Here is a 22,517-nt window from a genome sequence, read left to right on the forward strand (position 1 = left end):
ATGAAAGGAAGGAAGGAAGAAAAGAAGAAAAGAAAAAAAAAGCACACCATTAGATTGTTTTCTGAAGAAAACATCATTGAATTTTGTCCACTCTGAACCCTGGTGAACCCTGGCCCCATCCCTTCCTTACCCTCTCCCCCTTTTATAGGTAGTCATATGGCATTTGTATTTTTTTTATAATTTATTTCTTGACTGATGACAAAATGTCTTTATTTTTCCTGAAGTGAATGATGATTTAGTGGTAAAATGTCTTATAGACTCCTGTGTTTGAATCCTTAGTCTCAAGCTACTGTGCTGTTTAGGAAGGCTATGGAATCCTTTAGGTTTTTGAGCAGACCTTCAGGTTTCCAGTCTGACCCCACTTTTTCATTATTTCCCTCCAGAGTGTGCTTGCAGTGTGGCCTGCCAACCTACTACTCCTTCTATTATGCCTTCCCAGCCTCCATGGAATATGTTCCCTCAAACAGAAAGAAAAAAAATGATCCTTTCCTTAACTTTTTAGGTGCTTTATCATGGCAACAGGAAGAATAATAGAGTGAAGTAATAATATTGCACTCTTGTGTAGCAGGGCAGAACACAATGAAGTAATTATGTCATTGTGGAGGCACCCAAGCTTCCCTCAATGGAAACTGCCTGAGACAAAGGTGTAGCAGCCAAGTAAGGATCACCACCACATGAGTCACTGTCTGCATCATTAATACCTAGACAAACATCTAGAATTCTTTTCAATACTCAACTTTAACCCATAGATACTCCTTGTAGGTTGGGCTTCTAAATCTGTTAAAAACTAAATGTATGGAGATGTAATAAATGATGTGAGTATTATAAATAATAAACTAATAAACTATATTGTACTTGTTAGATGTGTGGATGTTAGTAGTTCTTGCCACAAAAACTACAAAAAATTGAGATGATAGTTATATTATCGACTTTGTTATAGTAATCTCTTTACAGTATGTAAGAATCAAAATATGCTGACTATATAAAACATTTCCAATAAATTTTATGACAATTCATCATATATAATATTTGTATTTATATATATTTTCTTGTGTCTGAGGTACTAAAATATCAATAGTAATTCTAACTATGGATTTTAAAAAGTTTTAACTTACTTTTCTGTGTATAAATGTTTTGCCAGCATACGTGTCTGTCTGTGCACTGCATACATGTTGTACTAACAGAGGCCAGAAAAGAGCACTAGATTCCTGGGACGTCAGTTACAGATGTTGTAAACGGCCATGTGCGTGCTAGTAATTTGATTCAGTCCTCTGGGAAAGCACCCAGTGCCCTTAACCATGGAGCTGCCTCACCGGCCCCTGTTGGTTTTTAGAAGCTATGAACTTCACTGGAGATTACCATTGTACACATGTACATATACATGTGTATATGCCCATATGAATACATACAGCTTTTTTATTCTTAATTTAAACTCACAGTAACAATTTCTAACCAAACATTCTTACCTCAATCAGAAAAACCAGCACGCACCAAATCAGTACTGCAAGTAAGCCTTTATGGAGAGTAATGTATCGGAGGTATGTGTTCCACGTTGTCACCGGGGGTATCTTTATCACATCATCAAAAAAACACTCCTGAGAAAAGAAGTGTGACTCTGAGACAATCCTATTCCATGTTGCCACTGAGCTTTTATTTTGAATTCAGGGAAATAAGGAAACAGTACCTTTTATAGCTAAGTATCTTTTTAAAAATGTCGTCAAGAATGCCATGGGTAATGATGGCCACAGAAAATAGGATGTTGGTTCAAGCAATATAGTTTTAAAAAGTAACAAACACAGTGAGACTTCTCAAACCTTAGCATTTAAATGCGTTACAGCCCACACCTGTTGTCACATGAGTTAAGCTCCCAAACTCTTCATGATTTAACTTAATTCAGTGATCCATGGTCAAGGGCAATTTGGAACCTGCTAGTTACTGAGTCTTCTATTTTAAAAGCTGGCTTATGTTTGTATGATCCTTAGGCATTACAGGGTTTTTAGCTATGACTTAAACTACAAAATCCAAACCCAAATACATACCTCTAAAAGCCTTTGTCTTTTAGAAGCTACATTCTAAAAATGTGAGAAAAAGAGAGTATATATTTTAAAGGAAAAAGATGGAACTGCCCTCATAAAATCCATGAAGTTCATTAAGTGGCATTAGATTCATGAAGAAAGACTCCTGTTAACTTGCAATAAGGTTCACTGATTAAAAATCAGATTTTTGAACTAAACTGCCCTTTATTTACATTCAAGACCAACAGTTAACATCATAGGATATTTGAATGGATAGCAGATGTTGAATTTCTCAGAACTTTATTTTCTTTCTCTGTTAATAGGGGCAATGATGTCACAGTGAAGGAGATAAAGTGTGTTGTCTGGGAGGTTAAATAATTGATGACATATACATATAGTCACTGTATACATATAGTCATATGTATACATATACATATAGTATATGTATACATATAATTAGTAACATAATTAGGCAAAGAAAGCATTCTTTAAAATGCACATAAACAAAAATTTATAGACTTCAATTTGGGAATTTTATTTAGATGGATACTAACACATATAATGAATTATCTTTTAGCAAATCGTTTTTTTAAATACCAAAATTTTAAAAGTACCAAATGTATAATTTTGAAAATTACTTATACTTTTATTTCACAACAGAATGAACTCAGGCCCAGAGATACTAAATAAATTGCAACTGTCCAAAAGTTAAGTTTATATTAAACTTAACTGGAACCATTAAATATGTCATCTACTAGGACTCTGTTTTTAACTTCATCTAAGGCACATCCATTGTTTGGTAAACAATAGCTCTTCTGTTTTCTATTGCTTTCTGTTTTAAGAGAAACATTTTGCTCCTTAACACACAGCGTTAAAACCTTTAGCCTGACTACTGTCACTAATATATGCTGAGCCTCACATATCTTCCTTAAAAGAAACCCTTTAAAAAACACAACACAATTCTGAAAGATTAGAAAATATATGCTAACTAAATGCAGGAAGGAATGTGAATTAGTCTTGTCAAGAAGCCAGGTGTGTGTAATCCTTATCAAGACCATGCCTGTGAAATATTTCTTGGTGTCTACAAAAATGCAACTATTTGTTTATATAATACTTTATTTCACCTTTTCCTAGAAACCCACTAAAGAAGACACTATTAAGTTATAAAAGTGAATGTCATATCATGATTCTAGTAAAGAAAATCAATACGAAGGCCCTATTTTGGGTTACAACACATTTGTGGGGTGGGGATATTTCAATGGCAACCAGAAGTAGTTTTATGGTTCTAGTTGCTTACATAGGTAATGGAGTTTGTACCCTTAGCCCAGAAACCACGATGGAATGCCATGAAATAGGTAATATGAGACAAAATTTACTCCAATTATGCTGTTAGAATGAGATGCATCTTAGGGATTGGTGGGAATATACCTTTAAATCTTCTTCATTAATTTCTTCTGTAATGTTCAGTGTGCTATCTTGCGATAATCGCCTTGAATATATATCCACTTCATTTAAGCTTATCTGAGGGGCTAAGGAGATTTTTCGAATAGAAGTTCTGGTCCTCTGGAGACTGCTGGAGCCTGAGCTGGGTGTGAATGTCATAAGATCCAAAACAGACTGTCTTCTTCTGCCAGGAAACGTGGGGCCAGTGGCAATCATGTTGCTGCGGGGCAGAGCAGCCTCTCCCGGTTCAGAATCGGGAACCATGGACAGTCTCTTTTCTTGGAGATCATCAGATTCTCCTTCTACGCATAATGGAGTCTTTTGCACAATGGAAATTTTCCTTACGGAGCTGAATGAATTTAGAATAGAGTTCTTCCTTTTCTCTCCCAACTCTCCAGTCTGTCTAAATGACTGTTTGTTTTTGTTCCAGGTAGTAGAGGAATCGTCTACTGAGAACCTGCGTAAGGTCTCAGTTAGAATTGAACTTCTTCTTTCCTCAGTAAACTGGTCAAAAGTATCATACCCCATGAGTTTTGAACTGAAGTCTGGACGTAGACTTTGTAGCTCAGAAAATGTCCCATAAAAATAGCTGCTGCCCTGGTGCAAAATTAGTATTTTGTCAGCTCTTTTTAAGTGTTCCATTTTAGATGTAACCAAAATCCTAGTTTTGTTGGCCATCAATTTACAAACACAGCTATGGAAATACAAAAAGATATCAGATGTTATTTCAGAAATAGTGATGTATATTTAATGTTAGCATCTTATTAAAGTCTCATTGCAAAAAATCTCTATAATAGCATTTTATTGCTTTATTTAATATGTTTATACAAATAACTACTCAATCATAACTCTTAGGTGCTTCTTGAATTGCAGTATGAAATAGCATATCTTGCTGTAAAGTGAATACTAGTAAATACAAAATCAAATTCAATTTTTAATAATCAAGTATATGATTTTAACCAAATAATTTTCTCTTAGGTCTTGGTTTCTTTTTCTTTTTTTTTTTATTGGATATTTTATTTATTTACAATACAGATGTCATTCCCTTTCCCCATTTCCCTTCCCTAGAACCCCAATCCATCTCCCCTCCTCCTTTGTGCTTTTATACCATTTAATTACATGCATGTATTAAGGTCAGTTCTAGGTTGAGGGTTTAGCAATACAATAGATGCAAATAGTCAAGGAACAAGCAAGGCATTAAACCCAATTACATGAACACTCCAGTGATCACTGCTTTTAAGAGCTTATCAGGATGAGCAAAATATCTGAGCCTACTTCCCCGCTCTAGCCCAAGGTCATTTTCATGTCTGAAGCCTCCTTCCTTGTTCTAGCCTAAAATTTAGATTCCTGTCTGAAATTACTTTTTTGTTCTAGCTTACTATTCAGATTCCTGCCTGAGATTACTTCTTTGTTCTAGCCTAAGGTTTAGATTCCTGCCTGAAATTACCTCTTTATTCTAGCCTAATGTCAGATTCCTGCTAAGCAGCCCATTTCCTTGTCCTTGGCCCATGTCAGATTCTTGCCAAGCAGCCCCAAAAGTTCTCCACCTCTCCCTCTTTTTTTTTTAATTACATTAACAAGACTGAGGCTGTATTAGGTTGTTCTGATAAGTATGCCTTCCTTATCTGTCATGGAATATGCATTATCAAAAGCAATGTACTTCTGTCTTAGATTGGTAAGGCTCTGTGCAGAATCTTACCCGTCCTTGGCTTACCAGCCTGCTAATTAATAACTCTGGGGCTTCATTTTCAGGTTCAAGCCTTGTACTTTGGCTGCTAACATGTTGATGTTGTTGAAGAAAAGCTTTAACACAATGGGAAGGAATAAAAGTATTCTCAAGACAAAAAGGGCTAGCATGATGAAGCTATATATATGCCATTTTTGAAGCTTGACCAAAATAGAAATAATGACCTCAGGCCATGGATAATTTTATCTGCAATATCTACCACATCAACACTCAGCAGAGCAGCATTCTTGAAATTGATAAGCTCTCTATGTATCATTAATACATCACGAGAGGTGTTAGAATTATCTCAAGTATATTACAAGTGTCATTAAACTTCTTCCTAGTTAAAATGACTACCACTATAAATTTAGAACTAAAATGAATCCAATAGTATTTGGCATTTTTCTAAAAAATAGGGGAATTAGCTGCTCCTAAAAGTATATATTTCCATATAACTTCTAAAATGTTAGAGATTTTCTGTTTTTAATTTTAAATAAAATTTCTCTTGTATTTTATGTTGACTAATGTGTTTTATTTAAGACAAAATATTACAACTGAGAAATACTTAATTTAACTATCCTCCAATAATATTTTCCTATAGTTTAAAAGTAAGTCTTGAAGTGAACACTCCAGGGGAAATTTGTTTCTTTTATCCATTAAAATATCAAAAATAAGAGCCATACATTCTTATATATTCTTAAATATAAACAATATATTTTTAGCTAAGTTTATGACAGTCAGACATTGGCAACTATAGTCAGAACATCATAAAAATAGCATTGGGGGTATTACATTTAATGGAATTTTCACTTTGTCTTAAACTAGAGAGACATGCTGGGAAAACTTCTAAAATGCAACTATATCTGGAAGGTTACAGTGCTAGCCTATATTTCTGGCACTTTGTATATGGGTTCCCTGGATACAAAGGATCCCATCGCCCCCAACAAGTGAAGTTAAATTCTATTACATATAAAGCAAAACAACAACTGAACAAACAAAACCAGTACAATGACTCCTGGAAGATTTGAACAAGTAATCCAGACAAAGGTAATTTGTGCTCTGAACCACATAGAAAGATTCACATGAAATTCTGCAGCAACCTTCCTGCTAAGGAGGCATCACGCAGAGTCCTTATCATGTTCTACCATCCAGAAGTCTGTGCTCTTGTATTTTTATTGCTGGCTTAGAAAATGTTTGTCTGGCCTGCATCGTCTGCCTGGGCAGACCATCAGCTTATCTACTCTTCTGAAAACCCCACACTCTGAAGACTTCACAGGAGGTCTGCTACAGCCAGAGCTACAAGCCTCTCAGGAAACTTGGAGCAACCCGGGGCAACAGGAGGTAGGCTCCAGACTAAGACACCCAGGCTAGTTAATACCAGAGATAACCAGATGGTGAGAGGCAAGCAAAAGACCATACACAACAGAAACTAATATACTCTGGCACTATCAGAACCCAGTTCTCACACCACAGTAAACCCTGGATACACCAACACAACTAAAAACCGGGATGCTGACATAAAATCTTATCTATGATGATAATAGAGTCCTTTAAGATGATATAAATAACTCACTAAAAGAAATACAGGAAAACACAATCAAACAGGTAAAAGAATTGAACAAAGCAGTCCAAGACCTAGAAATAGAAGTAGAAACAATAAAGAAAACACAAATGGAGGCAACCCTTAAAATGGAAAACCTAGGAAAGAGGTCAGGAACTACAGATGCAAGCATCAAACAGAATACAAGAGATAGAATAGAGAATTTCAGGTGTAGAAGATACCTTAAAAGATATCGACACAACTGTTTAAGAAAATTGCAAAACAAAAAACTCCTAACCCAAAACTTCCATGAAACCCAGGACACAATGAAAAGACCAAATCTAAAAAAAAAAACAGGAATAGAGGAGAGTGAAGATTCCCAGCTCAAATGACGAGAAAATGTCAACAAAATCATAAAAGAAAACTTCCCCAACCTATAAAAAGAGATAGCCATAAATATACAAGAAGTCTATAGAACACCAAGAAGATTAGAACAGAAAAGAAAGTCCTCTTGTCATATAATAATCAAAATGCTAAATGCACAGAACAAAGAAAGAATATTAAAAGCGGTAAGAGAAAAAGGCTAAGTAACATACGAAGGCAGACCTATCAGAATTATACCAGACTTCTCAATGAACACCCCAAAAGGCAGAAGAGCCTGGAGAGAGGTCATTCAGTCCCCAAGAGAACACAAATGCCAACCCAAGCTGCTATAGCCTGCAAAACTCCCAATCATCATAGATGGAAAAATCAAAATATTCCAGAACAAAACCAAATTTAAATACTATCTATCTACCAATCCAGCCCTACAGAGGATTCTAGAAGGAAAACTCAAACACAAGGAGGGTACCTACACCAAAAAAAAAAAAAAAAAAAAAAAATAGATATTAATCATCTCACAACAAAACCAAAAGGAGAGGATCACATACACATGACACCACCTAAAACAAATATAACAAGAATTAACAATCATCTCTCTTTAGTATCTCTCAGTATCATTGGATTAAATTCCCCTATAAAATGACATAAGATAACAGGCTGGATATGCAAACAGGATCCAGCATTTTGTTACATACAAAAAACATACCTCAATGACACAGACAGACACAACATCAGAGTTAGAGGCTGGAAAAGAGTCTACCAAGCAAACAGTCCCAAGAAACAAGACAGGGTTGCCATCCTAATATCCAATAAAAACATACATTCAACCAAAAGTTATTAAGGACACTTCAAATTCATCAAATGAAAAATCAACCAAGAGAAAGTCTCAACTCTGAACCCAAATGCAAGAGCACCCACACTAATAAAAGAAACTTTACTAAAGCTCAAAACACACATTGGACTCCACACAATAATAGTGGGAGACTTCAACCCCCCACTCTTACCAATGGACAAGTCATTGAAACAGAAACTAAACAGAGACACAGTGAAACTAATAGAGGTTATGAATCGAATGAATTTAGCAGATATATACAGAATATTTCACCCTAAAACAAAAAGAATATACCTTCTTTTCAGCACCTCATGCTAACTTTTCCAAAATTGACCATATAATTGGTCACAAAACAAGCTTCAACAGATATAAGAAGACTGAAATAATCCCATGCATCCTACCTGATTACCATGGACTAAGTCCAGACTTCAATAACAACAAAAATAACAGAAAACTCACAAACTCATGGAAACTAAACAACTCTCTATTCAATGATAACTTGGTCAGGGAAGATATGAAAGAAATTAAAGACTTTTTAGAATTCAATGAAAATGAAGGCAGAACATATCCAAATTTATAGGACACAACGAAAACAGTGTTCAGAGGAAAATTCATAGCACGACAATTAAAGAGCACACCTGAAGGCCCTAGAACAAATGAAAAGCAAACACACTAAAGAGTAGAAGGCAGGAAACAGTCAAACTCAGGGTGAAAATCAACTAAATAGAAACAAAGAGAATGATACAAAGAATCAACAAAACCAAAAGTGAATTCTTTGAAAAAATCAACAAGATAGATAAACCCTTAGCCAAACTAACTAAAGGGCACAGAAACAGTATCCAAATTAACAAAATCAGAAATGAAAGAGAGACAAAACAACAGAAACTGAGGAAACTCAAAAATCATCAGATCCTACTACAAAACTAGAAAAATCTAGATGAAAAGAAAGGATGATTTTCTAGACAGGCACCACATACCAAAGTTAAATCAAAAGCAGGTAAACTATAAAAACAGGCCCATATCCCCTAAGGAAATAGAAGACATTAAAAACCTCCCAAGCAAAAAAAATTCTAACATAATTCTTCAAAGACACAGAGAGAATGAGCAATTCTCAATTTCATCTGAGGAAAAAAAAACCCTCAGGATATCAAAAACAATTCATAACAATAAAAGAACTTCTGGGGGAATGACCAGCCCTGACCTCAAGCTACAGTGCAACAGTGATAAACCTGGGTGGTTTTTTGTTTGTTTGTTTGTTTTGTTAAAGGGCCTAAGTGAGGATGCTTCAATCCCACTTGGGAGGGAGAAGAAAGCAGAGGGCAGAAGGAGGGAGAAAAATGGGTGGGAGAGGAGAGGAGAGGCAGGGGAAAAGGAGAACACATCAGGTTTGAGGGGTTGGTACCAGGAGTGAAGCCTCAAAGGCCAGCAGAAAGAATGGAAACAGGCAACCTTAGGAGGTGGAAGGTGGAGGTATCTCTAGAATGTACAAGAGACCAGGGAGGTAAGAGAATTTCAAGACTCAAAGGGAGGGATCTTAGGTGAAATGCTCAACAGTGAGGAGAGGGAACTTGTAGAGTCCACCTCTAGTAGAAAGACAAGGCCTCAAGTAGAGGGATGGGGTTGCCATACCACAATCAAAAACTCAAGACCTAGAATTGTTCCTGTCTAAAGAACTGCAGGGACAAAAATGGAGAAGAGACTGAGAAAAAGGAGGTCCAGTGACTGGCCCAATTTAGGACTCATCTCAAGGAATTGAATTTATTTTATTTATAAAACCTGGGCCTCTGAGATCTGTCAGACACTGAGCCACCAACAAGGCAGCAGACACTAGTTGGTCTGAGGCTCATGACACATATACAGCAGAGGACTGCCTGGTCTGGTCTCAATGAGAGAAGATGCACCTAACCCTTGAGAGGCCCCAGGGAATGGGAAGGCCTGTCAGGGTGTGGGGATGTGTGGGGGTGTGGGGACAGCCTCTTGGAGACAGAGAACGAGGAACGGGATGAGGAACTGTCAGAGGGCAGAACAGGAGGGAAGATAACAACTGCACTGTAAAAAAGGATTAAAGATAATAAAGAATAAAAGTCAAATAATAATAAAAAAGATGGAACAGAGATTGAAGGAATAGCACATCAATGAGTGGCCCAATTTGATACCTATCCCATGGGAAAGAGCCAACTTCCTACACTAGTAATGCTACTATGCTAGCAGACGGGACCCTAGCAAGTATGTCTCCTGAGAGGCTTCATCCATCAGGTGGTGGAAACAGATGGAGAGATCCACAGTCAAACATCAAGCAGAATTTGGGGAGTCTTTTGGGATAAAATTGAGGGAGGTGGAGGGGTCAAGGACACCACAAGAAGACCTACAGAGTATACTAACCTGGGCCCATGGGGGCTCAGAAAGACTGAACCACCAACCAAAGAGCCTGCAGAGGCTAAACCTAGACCCCTACACATTTGTAGCAGTTGTGCAGTTTGGCTTTCATGTGGGTCCCCTAACAATTGCAGTGGGGGCTGTCTCTGAATCTACTGCCTGCCACTGGATCCCCTTCCCCTAGCTGGGCTGTTTTGTCAGGCCTCAGTGGGAAAAGATAGGCTTCTGCTGTGACTTGATATCCCATGGCTGGCAGATACCCATGGGACAGAAGGGCATCCCCTTCTCTGAGGAGGCTCATGGTGGGACAGATTTGTGAGGGTGAGACTGGGAGGAGTGATATAAGGTGAATAAATTAATTAATTAATGAAAAAAAATTTTGACAATTATTAACAATGATCCCTTATTGATGCAGCTTCAGTAAATAAAAGACTATGTTCAAGCTCTCTCTAGTTATTAAGCTCATGTTGAAGAATAAAGAATATTGAGAATTGTCAGGGAACAGAGAATGTACCTGAACCAGCAGCTTGCATCTAAAAACAAGCAAACAAACAAAGGAAAAGAAAAAAAGAAAAACAAACCAAAACAAAATGTTTGTCTTACAGAGTGTTACATGCTTAAAGTGGTTAGCATTCTGTCTGTAATGGACTCAGAGAACTTGGTGCAATGGGAATTACAGAACAACTTTAGAGACTCAGAAGACAATAGGACATTAATGAACAGCTGTATTGAAGGAGATACAGTAAGTTTTAAGAAAAGCAGAAAAATACTAGGAACTTCTACAGCCCTTTTCATTAGATTAAAATAAGTGAAAGAAGACTAAGTGAACTCTGAAAATACATTTTTATGTAAGGACCTCTTCCCTATAGATTAGATCAGAAGCTTATGAGCAAACTTGGGGATTGGGAAGCGTGGGGTGGAGATGGTGTTGTGGGGACTTGGCCCTTTAATCACAGATCAGGGTGACACGTTCTTGGGATTGTGACGGGATAAAGCATGCTAATACACATCGTGCAACTGAGACATAAACTGAAAATGTCATACCAAATATACCACATTAGTCCACTTCTGAATAAAAGTAGCTTCAGGACAGAAATCTTCCACCGGCTTCATGTGTTAAGTATAGTAAAGCCCATTATTGAAACATGTTATTCAACATATTTTAAGAGACAATGAGCAGGGCTCTACAATATTTCAACCTTTAGCACAATGTCCTAAAGTAAAACTTTGAAATAAACCAATAAATAATTAAATCATTTTAACACGCACACACACTGCATTCTACCGTTAAAACAAAACTCATTTGTTTCTAGAGTACTATAATGTCTACTCTAATAAGTTACTTTGTTGTCCATAAAATTAATTCAAAATTTAAAATCAGATGATATGACTTACAGTAGCCCTTAGAGACTTTACACCCATTTGGGCTCTGATAAAAGCTCTAAGGAAATATGTATCTGAGTTCTCTGTGACCAAAGAGGGGCATCTAAAAAAAGGACTACGGCAGAGGTACAGTGTGGGCATTCACCATTAAACAAGTCATTATTTTCTTTCTAAAACAACATAAAATAAAAATACTAATGCAGAATGGTAAGTGGAATTTTAAAATACTTAAAATACTGGAAGACATGTCTCAAGATAGCAAAATGTAAACAATTCTTAAATATCAATTGTTATAACAGGATAGCAATCAAAGAAATTGGCTTCATATGTGATCATCAGAAAAGGGTTGGCAGAAGCACTCTTCAACTTTGACCATTCAGGGATGCCAGAACTGAATAAGCACCATGTTCTATTCCGATGTTTTGAGCAATAGAAACGGTGGGTATTTCTCTGGAGCTAATATAATATGCAGCCTATGGTGAAACAGGCATTTATTACCTTTTAACATGAGCATTATAGGTAACTCAGTCATAGAACATACCTTTCAAATATTTGTTCTTCAGTTAAAACATCTAGATATCCAAATGGGGAATCTAATAGGTACAAATCAGCATCTTTATATACTGCTCTGGGAACCAAATGGAAAGAACGTTAGAGTCCCTCAGTAGTCATTTCATTTAGAAGACATATTTTAAATACAGAACTTACATACGAATATTTATTCATTATTGTTGTAGAATGGCCATCAGATCCATGCACTGAAAAAGCACACTTGTCATGGCACAGAGCACAAGTAGCACTGTTAGAAACTTCTGTACATAAGCTTTTAATAGTACAGATTTTATGAAGTGAAGAATAATGAGATACTCTTCATCTGCCTCTGAACTTCCTTCATAAGTGTCATATATATACATACATACATATATATGTATATATACATATATACATATATATATGGGAAGGATTAATGATTCAAAATAGGAAGTAATATATGTTATTTAACTTTATTTTAAAGTTCTTTTTGTATTTGAGTGTTTTACCTGCATATGTGTGTACCATATGTATTCAGTGACTATAGAGACCAGAAGAAAATGTCAGGTGTGCTGGATCACACAGTACAGATGACTGTGAAGCAGATTAATGCTGTGACTCAACAGTACAGATGACTGTGAAGCAGATTAATGCTGTGACTCAAACCTGGAACCTTTGGAAAAGCAATCAGTGCTCTTCACCAATGAGCTCTCTCCCCCCAGCTCTTATTTCACTGTAAGTTAAAACTAAAAACAGTTTGAATTGACTTACAATAGTAAAAATATAAAGGTATATTTTCCAAGCTAATGAAAAGGAAATAATTTTTCACACATTTTTTAAGTGTGATTACTAATAATGCTACCTCTCTCCCAGCTACACAAGACATGCCTTAGAAGGTATTCATTAATACTTTTGTTTCTAAAATGTACTTAATCATCATAAATAACAAAAACAAAATAAAATAGAAATAGCAAAAAAAAAATCTAGATTAAGTCATAAATGCCCTTTAAGCTCCAGGTGGGGACGTCCTCTTAGAGACAGGGTTGGGGGTCAGGAGGAGGTATGGGATGGGGAGTGGTCAGGGGCAGACCAAGAGGGGGATGAATTCTGTAAAAAAAATGATTAAAGAATAAAAAATAAATAAATAGCCCTGTATGCTGTAAATTGTCTTGAAGGAAATATGAAAGAGAAAATGGACTCAATATTCTCAAGTCTTTATCAACATTTAGCTTTTATCTGCATCCCTGCAATATAATTCAAATATACTTTATCTACTCTGAAACTAATATACACTTTCAATCCACAATGAGGCAGGAAGAGAATGAAAACTTAGTCCAACAGCGAAGCTCAATGGTGGTAATTTTGCAAAATGATGAGGATTAAGGAAGATTATCAAGATAGGTTTTCATGATTATTGGATAATGGTGGCTTTATGAGGAAAAGAATACCAGAGGACAGATACACACACACACTCCCACACACACACACACAAACACACACATGCATACCACACACAGACAAACACACACATGCATACCACACACACACACAAACACACCACAGACACACATATATACACACATACACCACACACGTACACACACACACAAATACACACACCACACACACACAAATACACACATACACACCACACACACACAAACACACACATACACACCACACACACAAATACACACATACACCACACACACACAAACACACACCACACACACAAGCATACACATACACACCACATACAAACACACACATACACCACACTACACACCACATACACACATTACTTATTTTCTTGACATGTGATTTTTTTGTGCTGTCTCAAGACTCTGCCAATGACATACCATCACTGGATATGATTCCTTTACCTTAAAGAATAAGTGGGAACAAAAAGAAGTAATTTTCTGTAAAAATTACTCTGAATATATTGATGAATTATTATCACAAAAACAGACTAAAAGGCCACTGAACACCTGGACAGTCCCTATACTTCAAAATTTTGGAGCATCCAATCTTCAGCCTTCTGGCCGAGGATCATCTGACAGACCTAGGAATGCAGAATTATTAAGGGCTGATCACTCTGTTTTGGCAGACATAATCAGTTGACTACTCCGCAAGTATGTCCTTTTCTGAACAGTAATTTGTCTTTAGATGAAAAGAGGCACCTTCATATGTATGACCAGTTTCTCAAGATTAAGATGTGTGTATTCATCATATAAAAATAGATGACATATTTATTGCACATGTGAATGAGAATAACAGTAGACAACTATTTTTAGTAGTGCCATACATTGTACATGCAAATATGACTAAATCTTAAACTAGTAAAAATAAATATTATACTGGAGTCACATACTATATTTTACTTAAAATATAGTATATTTTAAGTAAATACTTATATTTACTTTTACTATTATTTTACTTATATTTTACTTTTACTATTCCTCAAATGGAATGCTTAAGATATGATTCTTGGAGGCTGGACAAATGGCTCAGCAGTTAAGAGCACTGACTGTTCTTCCAGAGGTCCTCAGTTCAATTCCCAGCAACCACATGGTAGCTAACAACCATCTCTAATGGGATCTGATGTCTTCTTTTGATATGTCTGAAGTATGTGAACAATGCACTCACATACATAAATAAATCCTTTAAAAATATGATCTTTGCCATAGAGATAAGGGAATTAGATTCCAATCAGTATGAAGCCATCATCTGGAAATTCTCTGTATCTCTTGATCTTATTTCCTAGTGTATTCTCCAGATCAAAGCACAGATTAATGTAAGGAGTCAAGATGACCTTGATTAAATATTGTCTATCATTTTCTTGTGGCTTCTGGCAAGTTAATGTCTGACTACCTCAATTATCTTGTAATTTCTTCCATAAAATAGAGAGACCATTTTCTGCTTCTAAGCTTGTATGGGGCTTGAGATCATAAACACACATACAGAGACAGAAAGACAGACAGGCAGGCAGGCAGACAGACAGACAGAGGGAGGAGAAGGGAGGAATGGTATCAAGGCATCAGTTTTAAGTAGCTAGTGTTTACTTTTCCAGGAGTTGGAAGTAAGCCAAATGGCCAAGATGCCAAGATACCACTGAGTCAATGCAATTTCTCATTGTCAACTTTGATAATGTAAGAATTTTGTTTCAATAAAACCAGAGAGCCTTTGAAATCCTATACCACCAACTGTCTTTAAACAGAAGCTACAATTTAAATAAAATGTTTTCTTTCTAACAAGAGTTAAACCTGACCCTGAGGACAATCAGCATCACAAATGAAGGCATGTATTCAGTATAAAGCCTACGTGGGTATGGTAGCACACACCTTCATCCTAGCATCCAGAAATAAACACTGAAAGATCGTAAGTTCTACATAGGAAGACCTTGTCCTTTGTTTCCAAGCCAAGGAGAAACCTTAGTCCTAGTGACATCATTTGCCTTCCTATTTTTGTTATAATATCACATATTATGTTCTAAAAATTAAAAGCCACAAATGTATATTGCCTAAACTTAGAAGTATAAACAGAAATCCAAAGCAGAGGCATCTGGGGACAGAGAGAAAAGGGGGGAGGGGATTTAACAGAAACTTGTAATTTCCTCTTCTTGTTTTTGTTTGTTTGTTTGTTTGTTTGTTTTTAAAATTCTGGAGTTTTCTGTTCATAACAATCCATGCAACATAAGAAACAAGTATGGACAAATAAAAATAAGAGTATGTAGTTTGAAAAAAGCCACCATCTTTACCAATTTGAATTGTTATATTGTCTATAGTTCTCAAAGAAAATGTGTCAACCCTAGAGAGAGAGCATGAAGCAGAAGAGAAATGTGTATGTATAATTAAACATCCATGGTATTTACAGCAGGTGCTCACCAGACCAACAGTTAAATGTTTACCTTGCTAAAGAAATCCTTGCACGTTGACCTCCACTAAGTGTGACTCCACCTTCTCCAAGAACTGTGTTGTCTTGTTCTGGAAACTTGGTGATATCCTATTATTCAGAGCATAACATCAGAAATAAAATTTAGTATATATAATCTGAAATTGAAAAGGACATTGTTCTTCAGATGCAACTGTATATCAGACTCTGTATCAACCATTCAAATGTTTGAACACTGCATCTTAATTATTTCAAATGCAACTCACTTAACTGATTAAAATAACATAGCCAAAATTTTATATGTAAAACTTTATTCATTTTTAAAATGCTATTCATGATAATTATGTAAGATTTGAAAAACATAAAAACTAAAATATATGTGTATTTGGGGAATGTCTATATTCAGAGACTACCCATAAGCCCATCATATGAACTCAAGTGCTATTCAAGTGTGAAAATGTACTTTCAACTTAAAATCACTCTTTTAAAAAATATCAAAACACTGAATAAGCCTGTTAATAAGGAAAGCTAAAACAAAACTCTTCACACCAGCAACCCATAGGCACCTTCAGTGGCTAACAACAGGGTATGTTAGTTGATCTGCACATTCCTTCATTCATCTTCCCAAACAACAACAGAAACTTCCTCACCATTTCCATTATTTTTCTGACATTGCCCACTTATCACCTTCCTGTCACATGTGTTGCTCCTCCCCCAATAATGATCCTTTCTGTAGTAACAACTATAAAGGCATAGTAAAAGACAGACGACCTGGGTTTCTAAGAAATAGTTCAGGACTCCAGACAGTGTAAACATAATTTAGAAGATATGCTCTCATCCTGGATGGAGAATTAAATAACAACCTAAACATTTAATAAACAATTTTACAATGGATTATAAAATAGTACACAATTAATTGTCAAGTTAATTATTTAGACAATAGGAGTAAGCCACACACCACACAGAAAATGCTAAGAGGCTTCACCTGAGTAGTGAAGGGTGATCAAGTCAGGTACCGATTTCCTTCAACAGTCTCTCTTCCCAGCCCCCTCTAGTCTTTCCTACCACCTCCTTAGCTTGCCATGCTATTTATTCACTTTTAACAAAGAAAGCCCTTCTAACAATATTCCTGACAGAGTGACCAAAGACCTGTGGTAAAACAGTAACTTTCCATACTACCACTGCACAGATGATGTCTTCCTTAGGATTTTTTTTTTTGCTTGTTTGTTTGTTTGTTTGTTTGACTGTGATAACAGAGGACCAAAAGCAACTTTAGAGAAGAAAGGGTTTACGTCACCTTACAATTTATATGTCCATCTCTGAGGGATGTCAGTGCAGAAACTCAGGGCAGGAATCTGGAGGCAGAAACTGGAACACAGACCATGGAGGAGTGCTGCTTACTGATTTGCTCCATGTGGCTCCTTAGCCTCCTTTCTTATAGCACCCAGGACCACTGGCCTAGATGTACCAGCAACCATGGTGAACTGGAACCTCTCACAATCCTTAATAAAGATAGTTTCCCACAGTTTCGTCCACAGGCCAATCTGGTGAGGCATTTTCTTAATTGAGTTTCTCACTTCCAAAAGAATTCTAGCTCATGTCAATAAAACACTAGCTGTGACATAAAACCAAGCTAGCACAGATGTTTGGTGATTTTTATTTCACAAGGATAAATTATACAACTATATCTTTACTTCCTCTATTACCTTATTGCTTTAAAAAAAAAAGAAAAGGAAAAAAGGATGGGATGCAGGTTCACTACCATCACTTCTAAAACACTTCCTTCTGCTTTTAAGATGACTATGTAACAATTGATGTAAAATTTCCACTAGAACAAAAAGTGTTTTTAATCCTCATGCTCTCTGCTGAGTAACATACTACAAGATAAAATACACAGTTAAATAAATGTTTCACTATTTACAACACTGTGAGAACAGAATACTATAAGACAGCAGACCCATGCAAGCTGCTTCCAGGCAGTTCTGTCTGGAGTCATTTGTTCCTCTTTGTAGTCCAGACTAGATTAAAATGGTGAGGTGTGCAATTCTTCCCTGGCATTTGCTCCCTACTTCCTCCCTACAAAGCCTACTATTAATATTACTGAATTCATCTATGCTTTTATGATCTGTAGCTAGAAGATATATTCTCAATGAATGATATGACTATATCAAATGCATATGTTCTACTTTCAAAGGTATTGCCGGTTTGCTTTACAAAGCAACTAAACAGTTAAATTACAATTTACTAATAAGTTGTATTGTAATAGTATGATTACAATAATTTTTGCTAATATTGTCTTTTAATTTACATTTTCTTAATTACAAAGATTTTAAATATTTGCTGTGTTGCATTTTCTTCTTTGAAGTGTCTGATATTTGTATGTAATGGGGTTTTGCAACTTTCTAGGCTGCATATAAAAATCACTATACTTTTCTCTTGTTTTCACTGTGCATATCACTTATCATGTGCAATTTTTTGTGAAATAAATTCATCTACTCCCCACCAGCTAGTTATATGTGTTATTTTAAATATTATTTTCAAAATAAAACTTTCAAAACCCTTATGGCACAATTTTATATTTGTCTAACATATTTTTAATTAGTTATGAGGCAACAAGTGAATAATGTTTTATTGATGCCTGTATCATCTGTAATAGTTCCTAGTTCTGGGTTCTCTGGTATTTCCGATCCATTTTTTTATTCCTATATTATTACTTTCTGAACTTTTAAGTTCTTGGTTTTTAATGGAATTATGTATTATTTAATACCTGATAAAATATAATCCTCATAAAATTTGGCTTTCTTAGTTTTTGACATAGTAACCATGTCAACTATTGAGAAAATATATGATTAGAAGAGGAGCTAATATAATCTCGGGTGTTTACTTGAACACATAATGCAGTAGTTCTTCCTCACTAACATTTCAAATAGAAGTACAAATATCAACACGTTGAGATTGTTAAAGACAAGCTTTAACACGATGGGCAGGACAAAAAGTATTCCCAGGACAAAGAAGGCTAGCATGATCAAGCTATATATGCCATTCTTGAAGCTTGACCAAAATGAAAATATTGATATCAGGTCATGGATAATTTTATCAGCAGTATCTGCAGCATCAAAGCTCAGTAGAGCAGCATTCCTTAAACTCATAATCTCACTATGCAAAATTGAAACATCCAGAGAGGTGTTAGAATTATGCCAAATACCCTGCAAGTATCTTTAAACTTTTTGCCAAAGTACATGTCTTGAAACTGAAAATGGACCCGCCAGACAGAGTTATTAATTTGACAGACTGGCAAGCCAATGACGCGTAAGATTCTGCAGAGTCTTACCAACCTAAGACAGAAGTGCATTGCTTTTGATAATGCATATTCCAGGATGGGTAAGGAAGACATTCTTGTCAGAATGACCTAAGACAGGCTCAGTCTTGTTTATGAAATGAAATAAAAGGGGAGATGTGGAGAGCTTTGGGGGCTGCTTGGCAGGAGTCTGACATTGGTCAAGGACAATGAAATGGGCTTCAGGCAGGAATCTGACATTAGAACAAAGAAGTAATTTCAGGCAGGAATCTAAATCTTAGGCTAGAACAAAGAAGTAGGCTTCAGGAATGAAAATGACTTTGGGCTAGGACAGGGAAGTAGGTTCAGATATTTTGGTCATCCTGATAAGCTCTTAGAAACAGTGATGATGGGAGTGACCACAGGCCTTTGTTTATTGCCTTGCTTGTTACATTTATTGTTACTCAACTTAGAATTGACCTTAATACCTGCATATAATTAAAATGGTATAAAAGCAGATTGAAAAAAAAGAACTACAAATACCATGATATCAAAGTCACAGATGATGAAGCCAAAATTCCAACCAAAATAATTTGTCCATAAATTAAGTACTTATAGGATTTTATATTTAGTTTAAGATAACCTCATTAGAATTTATTTGCAACTTTTAAATAACATACATTTACATAGAATTCTAGTTTTCAACACTAAATTAAAAATGTCTTTTTCTTGATTCAGTTATATGAAATACTTCAATATGATTTATAATTTTCTTCATATTGTGCAAATGTCTCATGAGAGCTATTACAATCACTAAATACTTTAAGGTTTGCCATTATTGTAAACGGAATGTTTTCCCATTTATGTTTTTAGATGACTTTCCTGTAAGGAAGAGCTAGGGATCTTAAATGTTTGTCTGCAATTCACTCATTTGACCACAGAGCTAATAAGCAAAGTCAGTTTTTTTCAATAGAAACAGCAGTGGACTAATTTTTCTTTTAGAAATCTAGAAATCTGTAAAACCACTTTGATCAGGATGAAGAAGAGTGATATTAAAGGTTTCTACAATTAATATATATCATAAAATTTTAACAGAACTTTAAATATCATCATTAGTGTAACCTAAAAATATTTGGCTACTTTGTTATAAGAAATTTAGATACAGATATTTTATGATCATTTCAAAAGATCTATTAGGATAATAACAACACTGAAGCTTCAAGCAATTTATCTTTCACATTACTTTCCTAAATAGAAAATATGATTGTTGAGCATGCCTTCCTGCTTTCCATCCAGTTGAACAATTGTTGGCTAATGCTAAGATATAAGTGAGTATTTATATATTTATATATACATACATGTAACAATGATAAAAAATAGGACATCAACTTGAAAGAGAGAGAGAGAGGGAAAATGAAGGGGTTGGGGAGAAGGGACATGAGAAGAAATGGAGGGAAGAAAGGGGAGAGGAAAAGAAGCAATTATATTTTAATTAAAAATGTAAAATGTAACCTTAAACTGTACACCATATATTTTTAATAATCTATATTCATCATAAAAATTTAAAACTATTAGAACAGAATGTCTTTATCTTGTGCTCTAACAGTTATCTTTAAGAGGAGTCAGAAATGTCAAAACATAAAATGACATTTAGATAAAATTGACTATATAAAAATTATAACAAAAGCTATCACTGCAGAAGATGATAATGTAATATATATAGCTATCAGTCAAAATTCTCCAAACAGATTCCAACATGGTATCAAATGTCCAAGAATTTAATTGGGGAAAAAACTGTAGAAAAGGAAACACACAGGGACAACCAGAAGTCTGAAGAGCCCACTGCAACTCTGATCCTAAAGTTGAAAGATAGATGGTTGGTATGGAAGAATATTACATCACGTGCATCCAAGGAAGGACTTGGCAAAGTAGCCTGATTTTTATGTCAAAAATTAGCTATAAGTCTTATGTGTTCTTAGTAATCCTACCAGAAACAGTCATGAATGTAGCAGTAATCTCAAGACACAGTTAACGACTTCAAAACACAACTTGAGTCTTCATTCAATCACGTTCCCTATACCAGTGATGTATACAATACATATTATACCCATCATAGTAACTTACAAAAGGTGTCCAAGGGTAAATTGTAGGAAAGCAAGATGGTTAAAAAATATGAAAATATGTTCATGATCTATTATATATTCATGTAAGTATAAGCCAAAATAATAAAAGCAAAATAGTAGTTTTGATTTAGGAGTAAGAATGAGCAAAAAAGATTAAAGTCACAGAAGTTTTAGAGATGTGAGTAAATGCAAACACTCATTAATGGCTGACAAGGTCGAAGGACTGACTCTGTAGACCTCCATATGAGCCCTGTGCCACATGCACACACTCACTCCTCCCTAAGTAAGTGAATAAATAAACATGTAAGTAGATATTGTTATATTTTTAGAAGATAACAGGAACCAAATAAGTTAGAAAATAAAGTGTGCAAATTATATTACTATGTAGGTTTTAAAGATGAACTGCATATATAGGTGTAAATTATTTTAAATGGATTGGAAAAATACACATTTCATTATTCTAATTGCTGGAGCTTAGAGTTTTGTGGTAGAATTGTGATGATGTTATCCAGGCTTCTAACACTGAAATAAAATGGTCTCTGTGAAATAAATGTTCTCTTCTATAACATATTATTTGTGTGAATTAACTTTTAATGGTATGAAAACAGATCTGAGTCAAGGTTTGAACTGTTTTTTAAGAACTAAATCCACTTGTGAAGAGAAATGTGGATAACTTTCACTCAGTGAACAAAAATCTCCATGCCTGTTGTTATCATGATGCTGTTGAGAGTAAAATGAGGGACAAACAGAGGGGATGTACCCAGGAGAACTGAGATTATGCTCATTACAGCCTAATACATCATCTCTGCCAATATCCTCCTATTAATCTGAGCACTTGGTTTGATTACTCAGTTTATGCCTCATCCATCTGCAGATTTATAAGTACTTGACATTCTGTTTGATTTAAAACAAAGCACTCTGTTTTGCATGGATTGTTAAACATTGACCTTTGCTGACTACTAAGGCTACTCAAATCTGGTAATATATTTATCTTAAGGG

General features: G+C 35.4%; 1 protein-coding gene across 1 annotated transcript in view; it reads right to left on the minus strand.

Moving 5' to 3' along the window:
- The window catches only part of Cftr (CF transmembrane conductance regulator), a 162,027-nt gene that overhangs the window by 44,452 nt on the left and 95,058 nt on the right, over positions 1-22,517 (minus strand). Inside the window, exons 12-15 of the mRNA XM_034519328.2 lie at positions 16,135-16,229; positions 12,238-12,324; positions 3,444-4,152; positions 1,467-1,595 (exon numbers count right to left, since the gene is read on the minus strand). Of these exons, the coding sequence (XP_034375219.1) occupies positions 1,467-1,595; positions 3,444-4,152; positions 12,238-12,324; positions 16,135-16,229 (1,020 nt within the window). The remainder of the gene's footprint in view (positions 1-1,466; positions 1,596-3,443; positions 4,153-12,237; positions 12,325-16,134; positions 16,230-22,517) is intronic.

The sequence above is a fragment of the Arvicanthis niloticus genome, chromosome 15, assembly GCF_011762505.2.
Source record: "Arvicanthis niloticus isolate mArvNil1 chromosome 15, mArvNil1.pat.X, whole genome shotgun sequence".
NCBI lineage: Eukaryota > Metazoa > Chordata > Mammalia > Rodentia > Muridae > Arvicanthis > Arvicanthis niloticus.